The sequence below is a fragment of the Bos taurus genome, chromosome 25, assembly GCF_002263795.3.
Source record: "Bos taurus isolate L1 Dominette 01449 registration number 42190680 breed Hereford chromosome 25, ARS-UCD2.0, whole genome shotgun sequence".
In the NCBI taxonomy this organism is placed as follows: domain Eukaryota; kingdom Metazoa; phylum Chordata; class Mammalia; order Artiodactyla; family Bovidae; genus Bos; species Bos taurus.
This window is the reverse complement of record NC_037352.1, coordinates 14,583,009-14,603,078: the sequence shown is the minus strand read 5'-3', so window position 1 is coordinate 14,603,078 and position 20,070 is coordinate 14,583,009. Positions and strand designations below refer to the sequence as shown.

Below are 20,070 nucleotides of genomic sequence, written 5' to 3'. Positions count from 1 at the left end.
GGAATCAAGACGGTGATGCAGAACCTGAATTCTTGCAACCGTAAAAGGGAGATGAGCCAGGAACACTGGGTCCACCCAAGAAGAAGGCAGACTGAAGGCTACAGACACCCCCCAGGCCTACCTTCTGCTGTGGCTTGGACCGAGGAAAGCTGCACACAATCACCCAAGCTGGCAGTTCTGGTGAGGAACTGCCTCACCAGAGGGAAAGGAGTGGTCTGACCTTGCTTCTAACCACTTGCAGAGTCGGTGCACCAGGCACCGCTCCGTGTGTATTAACTCACTTCGTACTGACAGCCAACCTGTAGGGCAGCCGTGATCCTCATCCTCACTTTACAGATGATGAAATGGACACAGAAGCATGGGACGCCTGCCTGAACTCACGCAGCTAAGAAATGACAGAGGCAGGGTTCAAACCCAGGCAGAAAGGCAACTAAGGGCGCAGCGTCAAAGCCTGCATCTGCATGAACACATGCGACAGAGACCCGGATCTAAGGACCCATCGCCTTTCCCGGGGTCCTGGCTGCAGCCGGCCTGGGGGCGGGGGACACCCATGTGGCCCACCTGTTCTCTCTGGAACCACTGCCATGAGGAAGGGAAGCAGGCCTGGGGGACAGCAGGGAGCGCCCTGGGGCCCTGGGAACATGTCCCGAGGGCAGCATGACAGCACGCTCCCCGTCTAAGGCTATTCCTCCAGCATCCGAGGCCTTTTCCATGGAACAGGTCAGCAGCCACAAGGGGGCAACTCCACACGACTGAAAGTGCTGAGTGAACATCAGCGTTCCCTGGAGCGGGCAGGGCCTCCCCGAGGACAGAGGCGGAGAAGGGAGCATCACAGAAAGGCTGGCCAGACCCCAAAGAAAGCCCACCCAGCTGGCCCACGAGAACAGACATCCTCCAGTCCTCAGCACAGCCCCAGGAGACACCCCCAGGCCTGCATTCCTCCTTTGCCTTGAACGCTCCTCACTCACCAAGTGACCTCCTGCCCTGACTTCCCAATATTGGTGAGTGAGGACACCTGGACACGGGACATGGTCTTCTTAACTTTGGGAAAGGACAGCATGGCCCCAGTAAAGTGTTAGTTGCTCAACTGCGTCCAACTCTTTGTGACCCCATGGTTGTCCGGCTCCTGTCTGTCCATGGAATTTTCCAAGCACGAATACCAGAGTGGGCAGCCAGCCATTCCCTTCTCCAGGAGATCTTCCTGACCCAGGGATCAAACCCTAGTCTCCAGCATTGTGGACAGATTCTTTACTATCTGAGCTACCAGGGAAGCCCCTATTTTTTTTAAATTAGTGGTTAATATCTAAAAATCAGGAGTTGTCACGTGGAAATGTGAATTTCTGACTTCTCTTTTACAAACTCTAATCATCTGGCAACCCTGAGTTATCTTCCCACATGGCTACGAAGAGCTGGAGCTGTGTGGCTGTTGCCCCTTCTCCTGGGCCAGGACCTGTCCACGGTCCACAGTCCACACTGCTCCCGACAGGCACCCAGTCCACTCCAGCCTTTTACACTTGTCTTCGAGCCCCACAGGTATCCGATGTGAGAGGCTGGCCTAAGCCAGACCACCTGTTCTGCACCAAACCCATGGTTTTCTACCTGTATTTTGCCATAAAACCACAACCCAGTACGTCAGCTACATAAGTGTTGGGCATGTCAGTTAAGACAGGGATTGGGGAGTTTCAGAGCCCCACGCCCCCTCTCAACCCTCTTGCCCTCATTCCTAGCGTCTTGGGGGCACCACTGAACCCAGGCACCGCTGAAGCCAGTATGAAAAAATCCACTAACGAAACACATCCAAAGGCTCACCAGCAATCCACGTAATCTGAACTTCCCTTCCTCGTCCGTCACGGTGTCTTCTCCATAAATACTGCAGTCGCTCTGGCCCACTGCTTCCACGGCAACACCCTGTTCTGGCTCTCCGTTTAAGGAAGAAACTGTACCATAGCAACTAGAGAGACGAGAGAAGAAACGGAACACGACATTCTCGGGGCTTTCTGATGCACACAAAAGATTCCAGGGACAGTGTCCGGCATTCACCAACAATTATGGTGCAAAATAACTCGGTGGAGGACAGTACCCCAAATGACCCAGACAACGCACTTCCAGCTGTGTCACCTGCAAGCTAAGCCTTCCTGCCAGAGGGCTCAGGCCACTCCTATCATCAATTTCTCTTCTCATACATTTTAAGGGGTGCTCCAGAAAATCGTAATTTAGAAAGGCTAAACTTTCTTTCACTCCGCTTTATTGCATTTTTTGTTAAACTTTATTTTAAATAATAAAGCATCCAATAAAATGAAAATAAATAACTTCCCCTTTCATTCTATTTTTATATTCAATTGAAAATGGTCCGTTTTTCTAAACCTGTTCCTTCTGATTAATCAACCTTGAAGTGCTTCTACACATGTATATAAATACATACGCGTGTGCCTATAATTATAAATACTTATGTGAATAAACCATCTCTGGATGCACTCAGCAATGCTGGAACACCTAGGTGGCTGGGAGGCCAGGACAGAAGGGAAACTCCACACTGAATATCTTCTTTTCAACATTTCCAAATTTTGTTCAAGTGAATGCATTTCCTCCTTTCCAAAATCCAACTAATGTTTCAAACACTTTAAAAAAATAAAAATTTTTAGGAACTCAGTAGGTTCTCACAGGCCAATTTCAAAAGAGGAGCTTTGTGACTAAATCATTCATGGGGGATATTAGGAGAAAAGGGTTGCAGTCAGGAACCTGTGGACTAGTGTCTCATGGCTCTTGTCTTCCAAACAGAACCAACCTGAAGACTGGGATGGGTTCCAAGAGAAAAGAGTGTGTGAGTGATCCCACGGCCCGGCCCGGGGGAGACGGGAGAGGGGGCAGCCCACCTGTAGGCCGTGCGGTAGCCCGTGATGGTGATCTTCAGGTTCTGCCCCTCCTGCACCTCGATCATCTGCGAGGACGGCTCAAACCGGAATTCCTTCATCATGGGCTTGAAGTAGTACTGGCCAGGGCTCTGCCAAGACACAAACACGAGCTGAGCCTCTGCTGCAAGTCGAGGGGTGGCATTAGAGGGAGCGGCTCAAGTCATGAAGGAAAGAGGCCAGAATGAGGCCCCAAGAGCCCTAAGGCTACCCAGACACACAGAGATGGTAACTAACTCTACAGTCAATCATTACAGTGACAGCAATTACCATTCTAACACCAGCTGTCATTACTGCGCACCTTTAGTACCTCTGCAGGGTAGAAATCACATTTGAACTTTATGAATGAAGCAACTGAAGCTCAGAGAGGTCAAGTAACTAGCCTGAGACGACATGGCAAGTTAAGTAGCAGAGGGAAGATTCGAAGGTGGGCGTGCTTCACGTCCCAGTCTGGGATCTTTCGGCTACACCTCACTGCCTGTTTGCGACATCCCTGGAATGGTGACTTTATTCCCAGGGTTGACAAGATGACCAACTGACGTGTCCACCATTGAGGGCTTCAGACTACATCCTCAGTGGAAAATGGGTGCTGTCCACCCACCGCAGGGAGCGTGCTTTGCAGAAGAAACACAAGCTCACCCCCTGAACGAGACTTGGCATTATAAACAATGAGATCTGGTGGTAAAACAAAGGGACACTTAAGACAGGAGCTGCTGGGGCCAGGGTAATTAATTACATTGTCTCAGTGACAAGTGGGTGACCAGAAAACAAGACGTCTGTGCGGAAGGGAACATGCATCAGCAGCATTAAGTTCTAGTGAGAGCCATCCTTAATTACAGCTGGTCCCCAAAGAAATGTGAGGCACTCCACAATGGTTTTCTGTTCTCACATTGTCAAGCAATACACAAGTCACAGCCGCCATGTCCTTGCGCGCTCATGGGGGAGCCGGGCAGGCGATGCAGTAGTGGGCACCTTACCAGGTTTGAGAAGGTCAGGATACCGTTGTCCTGAGTCAGGAGGTTGGAACGGAACACACCACCGCTGAGGGATAAGAGGACCCCAGGGAGGGGCTGGTCGTCTTCGGCTTTTATCTGGGGATGAGAAAGGAACCCCAGAGCAAGATTAACTCATACAAACCATGAAGGTGTCAAGAGGTAATTATCAGCAGCTAGTTTTTCTTTTATTGTCATTCACTGGGGCCCACGGGGAAGGTCAGAAGGTCTCCTCTCCTCCCCTAGGGTAACCAGTATAAACAATTTGCTTTGCAGCCTTCCAGAACTCTCTGTGCCCACACAAATCTTATCAACACTATGGCTACTGTTGATGGACTTCATAAGCGACTGGGTGGGAGTGGGGTGGAGGAGGGCCCCCAAACCCTCTGGCCAAGTCGCGTTCTCTGGCCTCAGCTGTTTTCCCCACTGCCCTCGTCCACCAGTCCCCACCAGTCGGCCTCACTGTTTCAGAAGAGCTGCATCTCACTCTAAAGCAGAGGTTGGCAAACCATGGCACACAGGCCAGTCTCTGAGTTTTGTGATGGAAAGGAAGGGATGAAGTGAAAGTCCCCAAGCGTGTGTATCTTTGCACAATTAAGTTCTTCTTTTTCCAAAGAGTCAATTCCTAGGAGTAGAAATGACTTCGTGGGTGTGTGCACTTGAAATCCAGAAAGAAACCCCCGATCTGAACTCCAGGGTGGTTGTAACCATTTCCAGCTCCTAAATTACCTGTGTGTGGGAAAACACACACTTGCCAAAAAAATGGATATTGTCTTCATTATTACAACTATAACCCCAAACCCAGTGTTTTGATGGTAACTTCTTTACGTTTGCCTGGTCACTATCGAAGTCAAGTGTTCCCCGTGTGATTATGAGTGACCTGGATGACTTCTGTGAATGGCCTTTCGTGTCCTTGATTCACCTTTTCTCTGTTGGCTTGTCTTTTTCTTTTTTTTTGGCTTGTCTTTTTCTTATTGGTTTTAGGAGACTCTTGTAAACTGGGGTTGTTATTTATGGAATAGATATTTCTCTCCAGTTGGACTATCTTTCCATTTGTTTTAAAAGGCATTCTGCAATGCAGAATTTTAATTTATTAGGTGATGGGATGTTTCTCCTCTTTTGGTCTCGATATCGGCAACACTCAGCCTCAAGGGTCTCTGGACTCACTCTGGCCACCACACAGCATGCTTCTTCCCAAGAAGGAAGGAAGGAAGAGAGAAAGATATCAACTTCACTCTAAGAACATTCTGTGTCCTTTGACACAGAACAGAGTCAAGGATGAAGGCTTAAAATGCTTCCCAGAAGGTATGCACACGAGCTGAAGTCAACAGATCTCCAAAATTACAAGTGAAAGAAAGCAGAGTAAAAAGAGTACGGCCTGAATAATTCCGTTATATAAAATTCTAAGAAATGCAAACTGATCCACAGTGACAGAAGGCAGATCAGAGGGGTGGGGAGGGCCAGGAGAGAGGGGTTACCAAGGGTACGAGGAAATTCTGAGGGGCGACAGATGTGTCCGCTATTTTGACTGGTGGTATGCTCACGGGTGTTGTCATGTGTCGAGACTGTCAGATTACACACTTTACGTGCAGTGTATTGTATGATTGTTATACTCCATAAAACTGCTTTTTAAAAGCACACGGTGTTACCTCAAAGCTCACGCCTGCCAAGGCATAAGCCTTAAAGTCGCCTATGGTTCCTTCCACTGCAGTCAAAACGTAGCCCTCCTTCTGCGAGGACACAGTATACTCCAGGTCACTGTGCAAGGGCCCAACGCTGAATAAAAGAAAGAAACGCTGGTGATGCCTTGCTTCATATCCTAGAGGAAGCATCACCTGCCCCCAGGAAACCTGGCTCCCCAGCTTCTTTCCTGGGCTTCCCGAATGAAAATGTGGAAGTGTTAGTTGCTCAGTTGTGTTCCGACTCTCTGCAACCCCATCAACTGTAGCCCGCCAACTCCTTTGTTCATGGGATTCTCCAGGCAAGAACACTCCAGGCAAGAGTGGGTTGCCGTGCCCTCCTCCAGGGGATCTTCCCAACCCAGGGATCGAACCTAGGTCTCCTGTATTGCAGGTGGATTCTTTACCGTCTGACTCAGCATGGGCTCCCCGACTGGTCCCAATAACTGGTTCTTAGTCAAGGGCTTACCTATAGGCACCTTTGTCATCGGTAAAGACCGTGATCAGGGGTGAACTTGCCCCCTTTTCACTGATGACAATCTCAACTCCTTCCAACTCTGGGTGGATCTGGCCTTCTAGAAACAAGCCTGCTTTCCCTTGGATCTCGATCAGCTTCCCTGGGCAGCTTTCTACACAGGAAAGAGACAAACAGAGGAAGAGAGGGGGGCTTCCCATTAAAGAAGGGCCTAAAACTGAGATATTCGAAACTAACTCCAGTGAGGCTTTTGACTACCTCAGAATCCTCAGTTACTACAATAGGCCCAAGCCTCTCAACATTTATGAACGGCCCTGTTAAACTGTCAGGAATGTTAGCAGGAATAGCCAACAAAGCTGGCTTTCCCCAGCTCCTCTTCCTCAGACCTCACTGACCACAAGTGAGGAGAGAAGCCAGTACCGCAGGTCAGGGCCTCTGTAGCCAGACCTCAGAGGACCCAGCATGGAAGGCGGCCCCAGACAGGCTGCCCACTGGACAGCCACGCCCTTCAACACTCTCCTTCCAAACACACAAATGCTCAGGGTTTACTGAACCCGCGATGCTGGCAAAAGCTGCCTAAACATTCCACCAGCACCTGGTTATCTCATCCCCAAAAGACCCTTCCATCACCCCAACCCAAAACAAACATCACGAACAGTTCAGATACATGAAGACATTTCAGACGTTTCAACCACGGATGCTGTTGCTTTTCATCTGCCTTCTGGTGTCAACCTGATAACATCAAGGAAAAGCAAGTCCTTTTTTCAAAAAGATCCCCAATTCTAACAGTGATAGAGTTACGTTTACCGATTTAGACCTCTCACTCATTCACTCACTCGTCAGATAGTAACATCTATGCACCAACGGGGACTGAAGATGCCTTAGGAAGACGGCTTCACTATAAAACAGCACAGAACAGAACCCTAAAGGCAGGGAAAAGACAGGTGTGAAGGCGTGCCGTCGGCGAGCTGAGCTGACATTTACCTCCACTGACGGTGGCTTCCATGGAAGGAGGATAAAAGAGCAGCTCTTTAGATGAAGGTGTGACAGTGATTTTCTCTCCGGATCTAAAATAATTAAGACACTTCAATGTGGCTGGCCTGTCCCCCCAGAAGGAAGGACATCCGAACAGGGGGACCCTGCAGGGAAAGCCCACCACGGGCACTTACCGTGCCCAGTAGGAAAAGTCGTAGAAGAAGGGGCCCTGCAACTCGTCTACCATCTCCTGCACAGGGGGCTTGGTCCTCCCCTCGCCTCCGGCCTCTCCGCCGCTCCTCTCCCTCTCCTGCCTGCGGCTCTCGATCTCGGCCAGCTGCTGCTCCCTCCGCAGCTCCTGCACAGACTTCAGGGGGCCAAGGACCAGGGCAGGCTCGCTGTCAATGGAAGACCTGGAAGAAAGGAGCAGCCCAGAACACAGAGTCAGGGACCCCTGAGGTCGGTCGAAATTGGTTAAATAAAAACCAAGGACCTCATCAGACAACCAACTGTGGCACAGTCTTCTCCTGTTTGGGATAAACAGTTTAAAAAAGAAAAAACAGGAAATTGAACTTCTTTGCCATGTGGAAGCATCTGGGAGATCTGGGCTGGGATGAAATATCACTGACTTTATGATCTGAAGGAAACTGTCAACTTCCTGAAGGATGTGGAGTCCCTTTCACATTACCGTCTTCTGTCTTTCTTTCAACCTTTATTGAGAATGTACTCTGCAAGAGAATCAGGGGCTGGGGAGACTGTACAGGACAAACAGCATCCCCTAACCTGTGGAATCCACATTCTGTGAGAAGAGGCAAATGACCAACAGAAAAATGATGCCAAGTACAATGATAAGTACAATGAAGAAAACTAAAGCAGCGTGGACAGAGCAGAGAGCTGGGCGGGCGGGGATGGAGGGGGAACTATATTCTATTAGGGACTCAGGCCTTTCCCAGAGAAGGAATGGCAGCCCACTCCAGTATTCTTGCCTGGAAAATCCTATGGACAGAGGAGCCTGCCGGGCTACATTCCATGGGGTCACAGAGAGTCAGATACAACTGAGCACAGGCCTTTCTGATAAGGTGACACCAAGCTGACTTGAAGGAAGGGAGAGAAAAAGCCACACGCTCTGGGTGAGGAGGCCCCAGGCAAGAGGTGATAAGTGCAAAGTCTCAGAGCCTTGGAGGCAACTCCCTGGCCATGCTCCAGGGACAGCAAGGAGACCAGGAAGGGGGACAGAGGGACCCAGGCAGAGTCAGATTAGGGGTCAGACAAAGGCTTTGCAAACCTTGGTGTGGACCCAGGCTGGATGGAGTTTTAAAGAGATGACAGGGTCTCCTGGATCAGACGGTAAAGCGTCTGCCTACAGTGTGGGAGACCTGGGTTCAATCCCTAGGTTGGGAAGATCCCCTGGAGAAGGAAATGGCAACCCACTCCAGTATTCTTGCCTGGAAAATCCCATGGACAGAGGAGCCTGGTAGGTTACAGTCCATGGGATCGCAAAGAGTCGGACACGACTGAGAGACTTCACTTCACTTCACTTCTACTAAGGTCACTCTGATTCCACATGAACAACACTGTTATGAAGCAACAGCCAAAACACAGAGGTCAGACAGGAAGCTACAGCAACAAAACTGGAAGAGACAAGAGTGGGTCAAACCAAAGCATAGAGGCCGAGAGCTAAGAAAGGGACGGATGGTGGACGTACAGTCAGTCCTCCGTCTCCACAGGCTCCACATCTGAGGACTGAACCAATCACAGACGGAAAATGTTTGGGGGGGAAAGTTCCAGAAAGTTCCAAAAAGCAGAACTTGAATTTGCCACAAGCTGGTAACTATTTACATAGCATTTACATTGCACTGGATATTGTAAGTAACCCAGAGATGACTTACAGTATATTTAAAGCATAGGGGAAGATGTGCAGTAGGTTATATGCAAAGGGACTCTGCTTTATAAGGGACTTGATCATCTGCAGATTCTTGTAACCACGGGGGGTCCTGAAATTAACTCCCATGGATTGTAGAGCCCAGGATTTGCAGGTGGATCAGCTAGGTATGCGATGCAAGAGAAAAAAAACCCTTTCATTTCTTGAGAAAATTAGGGTGTCAGATGCAGCCACCACAGGCAAGCATTCCTCTCAAAGGCGCCATGCGAGCAAACCTGACCCTCAGCGAGAGCGCCCTTCATCCACTTTCTCTCACGACCCTTCTCACATGAGGTGTCATCTGTATTTCCCAAGCCTTCGAGAAAGGGTCTAAAGAAAAACAGGCATATGTTTTTGAATTTCCTAAAACACTTGAAATATAGTGAACAAACCAGAGATTTTTTTTTCCCTTAGCAGAGACAGGAAGTATAAAGAGTTCAGGCAGAAATTTGAGGCACTGAAGCGAGCTGTCAGGAGGCTCTTCCTCATCCACGGTTAATTCCTGAATCATAAAAGGAAAGGAGGGCTGTTGTGAATTTATGGCCGTGTCATATAAGAGCGAAGGCCATTTGTATGTATACCTAGAGATAACAAATCAAAAATAGTTTTCAGAGCAGCTCTGAGAGAAGACGGCCTGGCCCCCCACCCTCCCACGCTCGGCCCACCATGGAACATCGGCCTTACTTGATTGTCACGGTCACATCCATCATTTTGTCAGTGGTGATCGTTCCAAGGACGTGGTGGCGAATGGCTGTCAATGTCAAGATACTGGGTGAAGACCTGTAAATCAGAGAGGGAGAAAGAAAACACCATAACAGCACCTCGACGTCCTCAAAGGATCACAAACAATGCCCTTTATGGGCGGCCTTCCTGACCCTGAAATATACTACGTGAAACTGCTCTTAGCTTGGCATGAGAAAACTTCTGAAATACATACAAGTGTCTTTAAGGGTCAACTGATTCTCCACTCCCAAACTTTATGTCTCTAATTTCCAGTGAAACCCACAAGCATTTGTGAAAACAGGAAAATGGCAGACTTGAGCTTGGGAAATTCCTATCAGTGAGGCTGGAAGATTCAACAGACGTTACATTCAAGCCAGTTCCAAACCACAGCCTTCCATCCTGGGTTTACAGAATTCTTGGGGAAGAGCTGTATCTTCACTTCCTCGGTTATTTACCCAAGTGTCTTAAAATCCTTATCTGCAAATTCTTTTCACTGCCTAACCTTACTACTTCCAGAAAACATACAAAACAACTCCCTTGTTCTCAGAAGTAACTGTCGCAGAGATCCGCGCTCACCCCCCCACAGACAGCACAGAGCGGTCGGCACCCGGCTTACGTGTCATAGGTGTAGAAGGCTTGCTCGAACCGGTGGCAGGAGCGAGGGGTCACCTTGTACACGCCTGCAGCCAGGAAATCAAAAGTCATTTTCAGAGAAGAGCATCTATTCCACTGAGCAATTCCAACATCTGGAATCCCAAGGCAGTGCCTCTCCTTCCTAACAGATCACATACAGGATCTGAAAAGCCTTTTGTGCTGCCTACAGACGGCTTCTTACCAATGACCCATCCACTCAAAGGTCTGCCCACCACGTCAGGATTTTCATTTTCCATCATTTAACAGCTCACAGTAGTTTATTCTGTGCAGACCAAGCTAACAGACACATGCATGAGGAGGAACAGGAAGTACATTTCTACTGGGATTCAGACTGAGAATTTCCTACGTAACAGATTCTGTTAAAGATCCAAAGACAGCCAGAGTCTGGACTCCATCCTCTAAATATTCCTAAAAGGTGCATGGGGCAGGGAAGTCCCAGAAAACCAAGAAATAACTGCAGAAAACACTTCCACGCCATGAGCGCATCAGGCTAACACTCAGATTAAGGGCATATGATGTCATTTGCCAGAAAAATACAGTTTCAGGAAGGAGCCAAGTGTAGTAGCGGATTCTCCCAAATGATCTTTCACCAGCATTCTGGCCATCCACCCAACCCAAACATGAAATTCATTCAAATTCGTTCTCATCACACTGATCAAGCCTCAGTGCAGTTACCTAAAAAAAAAAAAATTGTTAGGTTTCTTCATTCACTTTCTTTGTTCTTTCATTTGACAAGTGTTGACAGGGCAACACTCGGGCCAGGTGTTGCATCAGGTGTTGACACAGAGTGGGGAACACGCAGAGTCCCTGCCTTCATGGGGCCTGCCATCTACAGAGAGAGAGAAGGGTTCCACAGCCACCAGGTGTGATAGGTGCGGTCCGGGGAGGAGCTGGGCCTCGTGGGCATGAGCACAGCAGAGATCCCAGCGACACTGGGGCACTAGCCTCCCTGGGGAGGAACATCAGAGCCAACAAGTGATGGCGGGCAGGCAGAGCTAAGTGAAGGCAGGTGGGGTGGAGGGTGCTGCGGCAGAGCACAGCATCTGAACCACGGGCTTGCTGGCTGCCTCCCTAACAGCTGCCTTCCTGCCTTCAAACCAGCTCCCGCTTATGCTCAGGGTGAAAGCATGCCAGCCTCCAGCAGCAAATCCAGCTGCCCCAGGCTCCCTTGCAGCTAGAAGTGGCCATGAGACATGGTTCTGGATGATAAGACATAAAGGAAGTTTCCTGGAGGATGTGGCATGGAAAATGTTTGCCCACCCCTCCTCTCATCTTCTTGCCTTAGACATAAGTTTTCTGGAGCAACAGTAGGTACCTTGAAAACATGAAGCAGAAAATAAAAAAAAACCAAGTGGGGGTTTCCCTAGTGGCTCAGTGGTAAAGAATCCATCTGCCAATGCAGGAGACAAGGGTTTGAACTCTGGTCCAGGAAGATTCCACATGCCATGGAGCAACTAAGCCCATTCTGCTGTTGTTTGGCCACTACACCACGACTATTGGGCCAGCACTTTAGGGCCCAGGAGCTGCAATTACTGAAGCCCACGTGCCCGAGAGCCCACGCTCAGCAACAAGAGGAACCACCACGATGAGAAGCCTGCACACTGCAACTAAAGAAAAGCCCACAAACTAATGAAGACCAAGCACAAAATACACTTTAAAAAAGGAAGTGCATAGTTCATTAAAAAAAAAAAAGGAAAGGACTAAAAGAATCACAAAGACACCAACCCTAACACCTACCATCTGAACCCACGCCTGAGCTGTTAGTCTTTGTTTTGTTTTGTTTTGTTTCATTTTTTGGCCATACTGCATGGCATGCGGGATCTTAGTTCCCCAAACAGGGATCAAACCCGTGTCCCCTGCATTGGAAGGGCAGAATCTTAACCACTGCACCACCAGAGAAGTTCCGCTGCTAGTCTTTGTTAATGAATCAAATTAACCCCACTTGTCAGGGGTTGTCATACAGATTTTGGTACCTGCAGCCAAAGGCATCCTAATTAAAACACAGAAACAGTGGCTGGAACAGAGGGTGACAGGTAGAGCTAGATTACAGAGGAGTTCAAGGTCTGAATAAGGGTTCTATACATGACTGTGCCCTATCTGTGGTATATACATGGTAAGACCCCCAGTGGATGCCTGATATCGCAGACAGTACCAAACGTACCAAGTTTTTACCTACACTGACAGGTGGGTAACATATATGGAGATGTGCCCAAGGGCCGGACAGGAGCAAGACAGTCAGAGACTTCACCATGCTTCTCAGAAGGCACGCAATTTAAAAGGTATAAATTGTTTACTTCTGAAATTTCCCATTTAATATTTTTGGACTGCAGTTGACCAGAGGTAACTGAAACTGTGGGAAGTGAGGTTACTGTACTTTATCTTGAGAACCAACAGAAGTCCCTAAATTATTCCTTAGGAAAACACAAAATAAAACTACAATGAGATACTACTTTAGAACCACCAGGATGCTACAAATCAAAAAGACAGTAACAAATAATGGTAAAGAGGTAGAAAAATGAAACCCTCAGACATAGCTGGTGGGAATATCAAATGGCAAATACAGCTTTTTCAGAAAATATTTTGGTAGTTTCTTAAAAAATTAAACATAAATTTATCATTTGATTCCATTCCTAGATATCTCCCCAACAGATGTCCACACAAAACCTGTACACAAATGTTCACAGCAACATTATTTATAATAGCCCCAAACTGGAAACAATTCAAACACCCACCAACTGGTGAATGGATACACAAACTGTGATATATCCATGCTATGGAATACTGTTCACCAATAAAAAGGAACAAATTATTAATATCTGCTATGACCTGAATGAACTTCAAAAACATTATGCTAAGTGAAAGGAGCCTAAAAAATAACAGTATTGTATGACTTCACTATATGAAGTGTCCAAACAAGGCAAATTCATAGAGACAGAAAACAGATTAGTGGCTGCCAAAAGCTGGGAATAGAGATGAATCGTAAACATGTAGGAAGGAATCACTGGAACAATGAAAATGTTGTGAACTGGATTATATGGCTGTATGGCTAGGTATATTTACTAAAAATCACTTTAAAAAGTATTGTACACTTTAAGTGGGTGAATTTTATGGTCTGCAAACTGCATCTCAATAAAGTGATTAACAAAGAGAGAAAGCAGCCACTGGAGGATTTTTAAGCAAGGTGGGAGTGATCACTCAGCAGGAGAGATCATGGGCTGATGGTGTTCGATTTTTCGACGTGAAAGGGCCCCGTGGTCTGGACTCAACTCAAACTCAAGAGCCTGGGAACATGTGCCAACCCCCAGCTCTAATTCTCTGGGTAAAACTGCTGCTCCCTCCAGAGGCGTTACCCACAACCAAAATCGATAGCTTGATGCAAACTGAACCGAGATGGGGAAAAACACCTCTGAAAACACTCTCGAGAGCCTCTCCATTTCCCTCGCTCAGAGGACATCGATCCTTCCAGACTCACCGGGCTTGGACAGGCAGAACCGGTTGACTCCTTTGGAGAGGTTATAAATCCCCACGTTCTCGGGTCCATTCCCATCCTGGTAAAATTCCTACGGGAACAAATCCAAGACGATGCCTTACCAGGGAAGACGGAGACAGCCAGACGAGGAATAAGCTTTCTGCTTCTGAACCAGTCATCTGTTTTGCACATTAATCATTTGAACAGCTGGATGCCAGGGGAAAATTAAAAGCCTTCCAAATCTTCCAACAGAAACGTGATCTTTTTCATTCAGTCAACGAACATTTACTGAGCACCTGCCATGCGGTTGACCCAAGGCTGGGCCCTGGTTGCTGCCACGGCTCTTGTTTTCAGCGTGGCTTACGTTCTGATATGGGAAGACAGAAAATCCATGCAGTCAACAGAGAAGTCAGTAGATGTCATCTAGGAAGTCACAGAGCTTAGCGGGAAATAAACAGGGAGCAGGACAGAGTGCCCTCCGCAGAGGCTTGTTCAGCTTGGCCTCAGGATAGGCGCCCCCACCCCCTACCCCCCGAGCAGGTAACACTGGGGCTTCAGCCTGAATGATGAAAAAAAGCAACTACACTCAGTTGTGGAGAAGATACAGCATTTCAGGCAGAAAAGAGTATGTGCAAAGGCCCGGAGAAGGGATCGAGCTTGGTGCGGAACTGGAGGCAGCTAGTGAACGAGGGGGTAAGGGGTAGGGGTGAGATGGGTTCTTAGTCTAAGAGAAATGGAAATCAAGGACTGGTTTCCCAAATGTCTCTCACTTGTTCTCAACTGGATATTAATCAACCCGTTTCCTGTAACAAAGCTGTCTGTGGACCATTTGTAGATAAGTGGTTCGAGCGTTCAACTGGCATTAGAGAGACCAGTCTCACTGCTCTGGTGTCTAACATAAGTAGCCACTTAATTGTCGTTTGCCCCTGTTTTGCCACTGAGACCTGACAATGACACCTGCCATTGCTAGAAGTCAGAAGATTATACGAAGTTCAGGAACAGACCTACGCAGGGCTACACAGGTGCTCCCATCCTAAAACCCACTGGGTAACTGCCAACCCAGCCACAGAGACTGCAAGAGGACAACCAACTCTGCTCAGCCACACCTGTTCCTAAGAAAGAGCAGGGTACACAGGAAAACTTCAAATACGTGAGAGATTTGCTCATACCTCACTACAACCCTGGGGAGTGAGTATTACGATCTCAAGTTCAGAAGGAAAAATGGAGGCCCACAAACATTACTTAACTTGGCAGGGCCTACAAAGCCCACATGCTCTGCACTACATCAACGGCTTTCCAAAATCACTAGTCAAAGTTAGAGTTTAACATGGAGCCAGGACGAGGAACTCTCCCCAACAAAGGCATCTTTCCACTAAGGGACTTAAAATGCTTCCTGACGGTGTTTCCATAATAGGTGGGTGAGCTGAGGGGCAGAAAAGGAAATCTGGCTTGACTATGCTGATGATCCTCTTGGCACACTAGTCTTTCTCACTCTCCAAAAGGCGAGTGTCCTTCCAAATAAGAGCATCCTCAGCAGCCACTTACCAGAGTGATGGCGTGGGAAAGGGAGCACCGGAGCATGTAGCCCGTCTGCCTGAACTCAACGGCGGACACATCGTCCTCCAGAACCTCCACCTCCAGACTCTTGTTCTTCCAGCACCAGTCTTCATGCAGGATGCTGACTGCAAAGGACACGACATGGACACCCATGTGGGCAGAGCGCACCACCTCCCTGAATACCCCCAGAAAAACAGTGCTAATGAAGTGGGTGAGTGAGTTTATACACATGCTGTTCTTATTGTTAAGTCGCTCAGTCATTGTCTGACTCTTTTGAGACTCCACGGAGAGTAGCCTGCCAGGCTCTTTCGAATTCTCCAGGCAAGAATACTGGAGTGGGTTGTCATGCTCTTCTCCAGGGGATCTTCCCAACCCAGAGATCAAATCTCTGTCTCCTGCTTTGGCAGGGAAATTCTTTACCACTGAACCACCTTGGAAGCCCCTATATGCACATACATACAAACAAGTATGTGTGTGTAGGTATATATACAGAGCTGGCCATGCTGGGAATAAGTAATTGCTTAAAAAAAAAAAAAAAACTGAAACCAATGGCCATTAAAATAACTAACAAGGAAATCCAACTGAGCTTAAGACCAGGCTATAGGTAAGATATTCAGACACTGGCAAACTTGCTCTCTAAGGGACCAGAGAGTAAATATTTTCACCTCTGCAGGCCACACAAGTCTCAACTACTCAACTCGGCCTCTGCAGCACACAAGCAGCCACAGATGACACACAAACAAATGGGTGTGGCTGTGTTCCAATAAAACTTAATTCATAAAAACAGGCAGCTGCCCTCAGATCATAGTTTGCCAACACCTGACATTAACAGAAAATACAATCTGCCTGAAAAATCAGTCTACTACTTTTGAGGCTGTTTACAGCCAGCAGCTTCAAGCTGAATTCTGACAGAGCAAAAATATAGGCAATGGGCAGCTTCTTGAGGAAGATGAGGAAAAGTGCCTTCTCCTTCCCAGGCACTGTGTCGGGGCTTTACAAACCGGATTCCATCACTCTGCAGAAAGGTTCTGTGACTCCTACTTCAGAAGGGGAAACCGAGTCCCAGGGAGATCAAGTAAGCTGCCAGGCTCACACAGCTGCTAAGTGGTAGAACACGTCAGTGTGATCATATGACACTGTTTTCAGGAATTTACAAATAAAATGTCATGAGAAGTGTGTGGATCATCCTGATGAGGTGGCAGTTGGTTCAGAAACTCAACTCCTGCATTACTGCCCAAGCTAAATAATGCAAATTCAAGGTCAAAGGACAAAGACAAACAAGAGTTAAACAAGTATAGTTGGGATGCAACTAGAGAGCGAGTTTTCAGAAACTTTACAGAGACAGGAAGTGCTGCCTTCAATTCTTACTCTTGTATTTTCCAGGCAGCACGTTGTCAAACATGAAAGTCATCGAGTTGACCTTGCCGGAGAGGTGGAGGCTCCGCTTCTCGCCCTGGCGGCTCAGGGACTGCAGGGTCACCAGCAGGTCACCGCAAGTGTCTGCAGAGAAAAGATGCAGGGGCCTCGCTTGGCGGCTTTGGGAACCACAGCACCTGTTCCAACCCTCAGCTGCTGTGTATTGCTTGCTACCACTTAGCTCCTGGAGGGCAGCCCCAGGAGGGGTCCTTCAAAGCTTGCAGGCATCTACTTGATTCTAAGGCATTTCCCCACATCCCTACCTCTCCCACCACGTAAGGCACTGGCACCAAGCAATGAGGCTGCCCAGCATTTACTGCACTGGCAGAAACAGTATCTGCTGCTGCTGCTGCTGCTGCTGCTGCTGCTAAGTCGCTTCAGTCGTGTCCAACTCTGTGCGACCCCATACACTGCAGCCCACCAGGCTTTCCAGTCCCTGGGATTCTCCAGGCAAGAACACTGGAGTGGGTTGCCATTTCCTTCTCCAATGCATGAAAGTGAAAATTGAAAGGGAAGTCGCTCAGTCATGTCCGACTCTTAGTGACCCCATGGACTGCAGCCTACCAGGCTCCGCTATCCATGGGATTTTCCAGGCAAGAGTACTGGAGTGGGGTGCCATTGCCTTCTCCGAAACAGTATCTATGGAGCACCAACGGGAGCCAGAGAAAAAGTCAGACAGGCAATGAAACTTTCCTGAATGCCCATTTCATACCAGGTACAGAACTGGGCCCTTTATCATCATCATCATCATCATCATCATATTACTAATAATGGCAAAGATTTATGTGGCTCTTGCTGTGTTCCAGGTACTTCTAATGGCTATGAAAAAAGTGTTAGCTGCTCAGTCGTGTCAGATTCTTTGAGAACCCATGGACTGTAGCCTGCCAGGTTCCTCTGTCCATGGGATTCTCCAGGCAAGAAGACTAGAGGGGGTTGTCATGCCCTTCTCCAGGGGATCTTCCTGACCCAGGGATCAATCCTGGGTATCCCACATTGCAGGCAGATTCTTTACCATACACGCATTAACTCCTTTGATCGTCACAATAACCTTGTGAGGCAGGTACTATTAACATCCCCACGTTACAGATGAGGGACTCAAAGCACAGAGAGGTTAAGTCACTTACCCTACATCACACAGCAATGGTTCAAACACATGTGGTCTGGCTCTGGAGACATGGTCATAACCACTACGCTATACAGCCTCTTGATATGACCATATTTAAGCCTCATGAAAACCCTCTGAGAGCAGCAGTATTCCCATTTTATTGAAAGAAAACTGAGGCTGGGCAAGTAAATGCTTACAGTCTCATACTAGTAAATGACAGAGCTGGGACTGAAACCGGGGCCAAACTCCTTTCAGAAAAAGAATCCCACATGTTCTTTTGGGAGCCAAAGCAGGAGTATTCCCAGTAAAATGTTCCCGGTGATTGCGGCGATTATTCAGAAAGAACTGCACACAACACGGCCTCACACACAGCACTCCCCCGAGCAGCTTCTGCTGTGACCTTCGCCACCGCCCAGTGAGGAAGAGCCCACCCAAATCCCACCTCTCTCAGCCTGCCTCTTCGAACTCATCCGTTCTTGCTTTCAACTGACGTCTTACCCAGACAAGAGACTTTCCCAGAAACCGATGCCAAAAACTGCACAAAGGCCACGTCCATCACAGGCCGGTCGGTCACAGCCAGCAGCAGCGTCTGGGGTTTCAGCGTCAGCCCCGCCCTGGTCTCTGCCTCAGGAACCATCACCTGCGAGACACACAGGACGAGGTCAGCGGCTGCACCAGGGTCGCTGCTCCCTGGGCAACAGGACACCAGATCGTCCATCTGGGCCTGAGGCTAGACGGATTCAGAAGGAGAAGGTTCATTCCTAGGCATAGTTTTAGAATCACAACAAATCTGCATATTGCTGGTGTGAAGAAAATTTATTTCTAATCAGACATAGAACACCAGCCTTCCGTGGTGTAAGGGTGCACACAAAAGCGTGTCGGGGCACACAAAGCTGTTATCGATCATGTGTATCCTGGGTGGAGACCACACTAAACCCTAGAACCCGATTCTCGCGTGAGGTCACTCGTGATATGAACTGTGAGCTCGTGGACCCACGTGGATGACCATAGTGGACCTGGGCCATGTCTTCCTCCCTCATTTCTGCGTGCCTTTCTCAGGCTCACAAGAGGGGCTGGGAGAGGAGGCGGTGCTGGCCTTCTTCATCCCTAGAGAGATCACATTCCAGAGCTGCCCCTCCTTGGAAAAGTCCCTGACTGTGCCTCTGAAGGAGTCTCCAAAGGCTTGTCTATGTGGCCAACATCACAAGAAGCGGGCTGGCTGGTAAAGGAGCTGACCACCCATACAGCATGCTGTTCGTGGAAGCAGGGGGAAGGCTGTGCCCCTACCCCACCTCCTCAGAGTGGGGAGATCCCACTGGCCGGGAGGAGAGCAAAGTCTTAGAAGCACCCTCCCTGACTCCCTCCCCTCGCCCAGCCCCTGCTCCTCCCCAAGGGAGGAGAAGGAGCAACAGCTGACATGGTCTCAGTGTGGGGCTGGTGGGCTGAACCTCTGCTTCTGTCTTACCTCTGACCTCCGCCCCCACCTGTGCTCAGGCCTTCACCCCTGTGGTGAGACCACAGGCCAGGGTCTCCCCGGCTTCTTCACCAGGGAGACGGATAGAGGAATCGGGGGTGCCTGTTCAGCATCTCCAATTGACAGCAGGGCAGGAAATGTAAGCTCCATTTTGGCCTCAGGGTCCAGAAGCCATGCTCTGTGGATGTAACTGAGCTGTCACTAATAGAGAGTTCACTCTGATCTCTTCTGGGGACCCATGGATAATCTACAGCAGCCAGAGCCTGAGGAGGTAGACATGTGACTGGCAGCCTGACACTAACCCCTAATAAACATCAGGACGGGAAGAGAAACACCTGTTGCATCCTTTCAAGCCGGCTGCCTATCTGCTCTACTGACTGTGACACGCAGGAATGTAAAGTTGCCAAAATAAGCAGCTGGGAATGAAAATGCTCCTTCTCTGATCCCATCTTAAAACAATCCTTTCAAATCATTGTTGTTGTTGTTTGTTTGTTTTTCAAATATCTTAAACAGAACAAAACTCGTCATACCTGAACTTTATAGGTCCCTGGTTTCGCTTTAAAACAGAAAGATCCCTGAGCGTCCGTCTCCACGGTGACCAGAGACTTGTCCTTGTCTTGAGAGGCCAGGACAACTTTGTATTTACCCATCTGCTTCACTGTGTCAGGGAAGCGAGTGATTGATATCTGGCCACAGACACTGAACCTGCAACAAGAGGACC

General features: G+C 48.5%; 1 protein-coding gene across 1 annotated transcript in view; it reads right to left on the bottom strand.

Annotated features, from left to right (window-relative positions):
- LOC515570 (BOS complex subunit NOMO1) overlaps positions 1 to 20,070 on the bottom strand; it is a 56,449-nt gene that overhangs the window by 10,192 nt on the left and 26,187 nt on the right. The window contains exons 12-25 of the mRNA XM_002698036.6: positions 19,880 to 20,054; positions 18,374 to 18,515; positions 16,723 to 16,854; positions 15,343 to 15,479; positions 13,801 to 13,888; positions 10,291 to 10,354; positions 9,636 to 9,731; positions 7,225 to 7,443; positions 7,040 to 7,122; positions 6,050 to 6,209; positions 5,551 to 5,677; positions 3,887 to 4,000; positions 2,874 to 3,001; positions 1,810 to 1,951 (exon numbers count right to left, since the gene is read on the bottom strand). Coding sequence (XP_002698082.1) covers positions 1,810 to 1,951; positions 2,874 to 3,001; positions 3,887 to 4,000; positions 5,551 to 5,677; positions 6,050 to 6,209; positions 7,040 to 7,122; positions 7,225 to 7,443; positions 9,636 to 9,731; positions 10,291 to 10,354; positions 13,801 to 13,888; positions 15,343 to 15,479; positions 16,723 to 16,854; positions 18,374 to 18,515; positions 19,880 to 20,054 — 1,807 coding nt within the window. The remainder of the gene's footprint in view (positions 1 to 1,809; positions 1,952 to 2,873; positions 3,002 to 3,886; positions 4,001 to 5,550; positions 5,678 to 6,049; positions 6,210 to 7,039; positions 7,123 to 7,224; positions 7,444 to 9,635; positions 9,732 to 10,290; positions 10,355 to 13,800; positions 13,889 to 15,342; positions 15,480 to 16,722; positions 16,855 to 18,373; positions 18,516 to 19,879; positions 20,055 to 20,070) is intronic.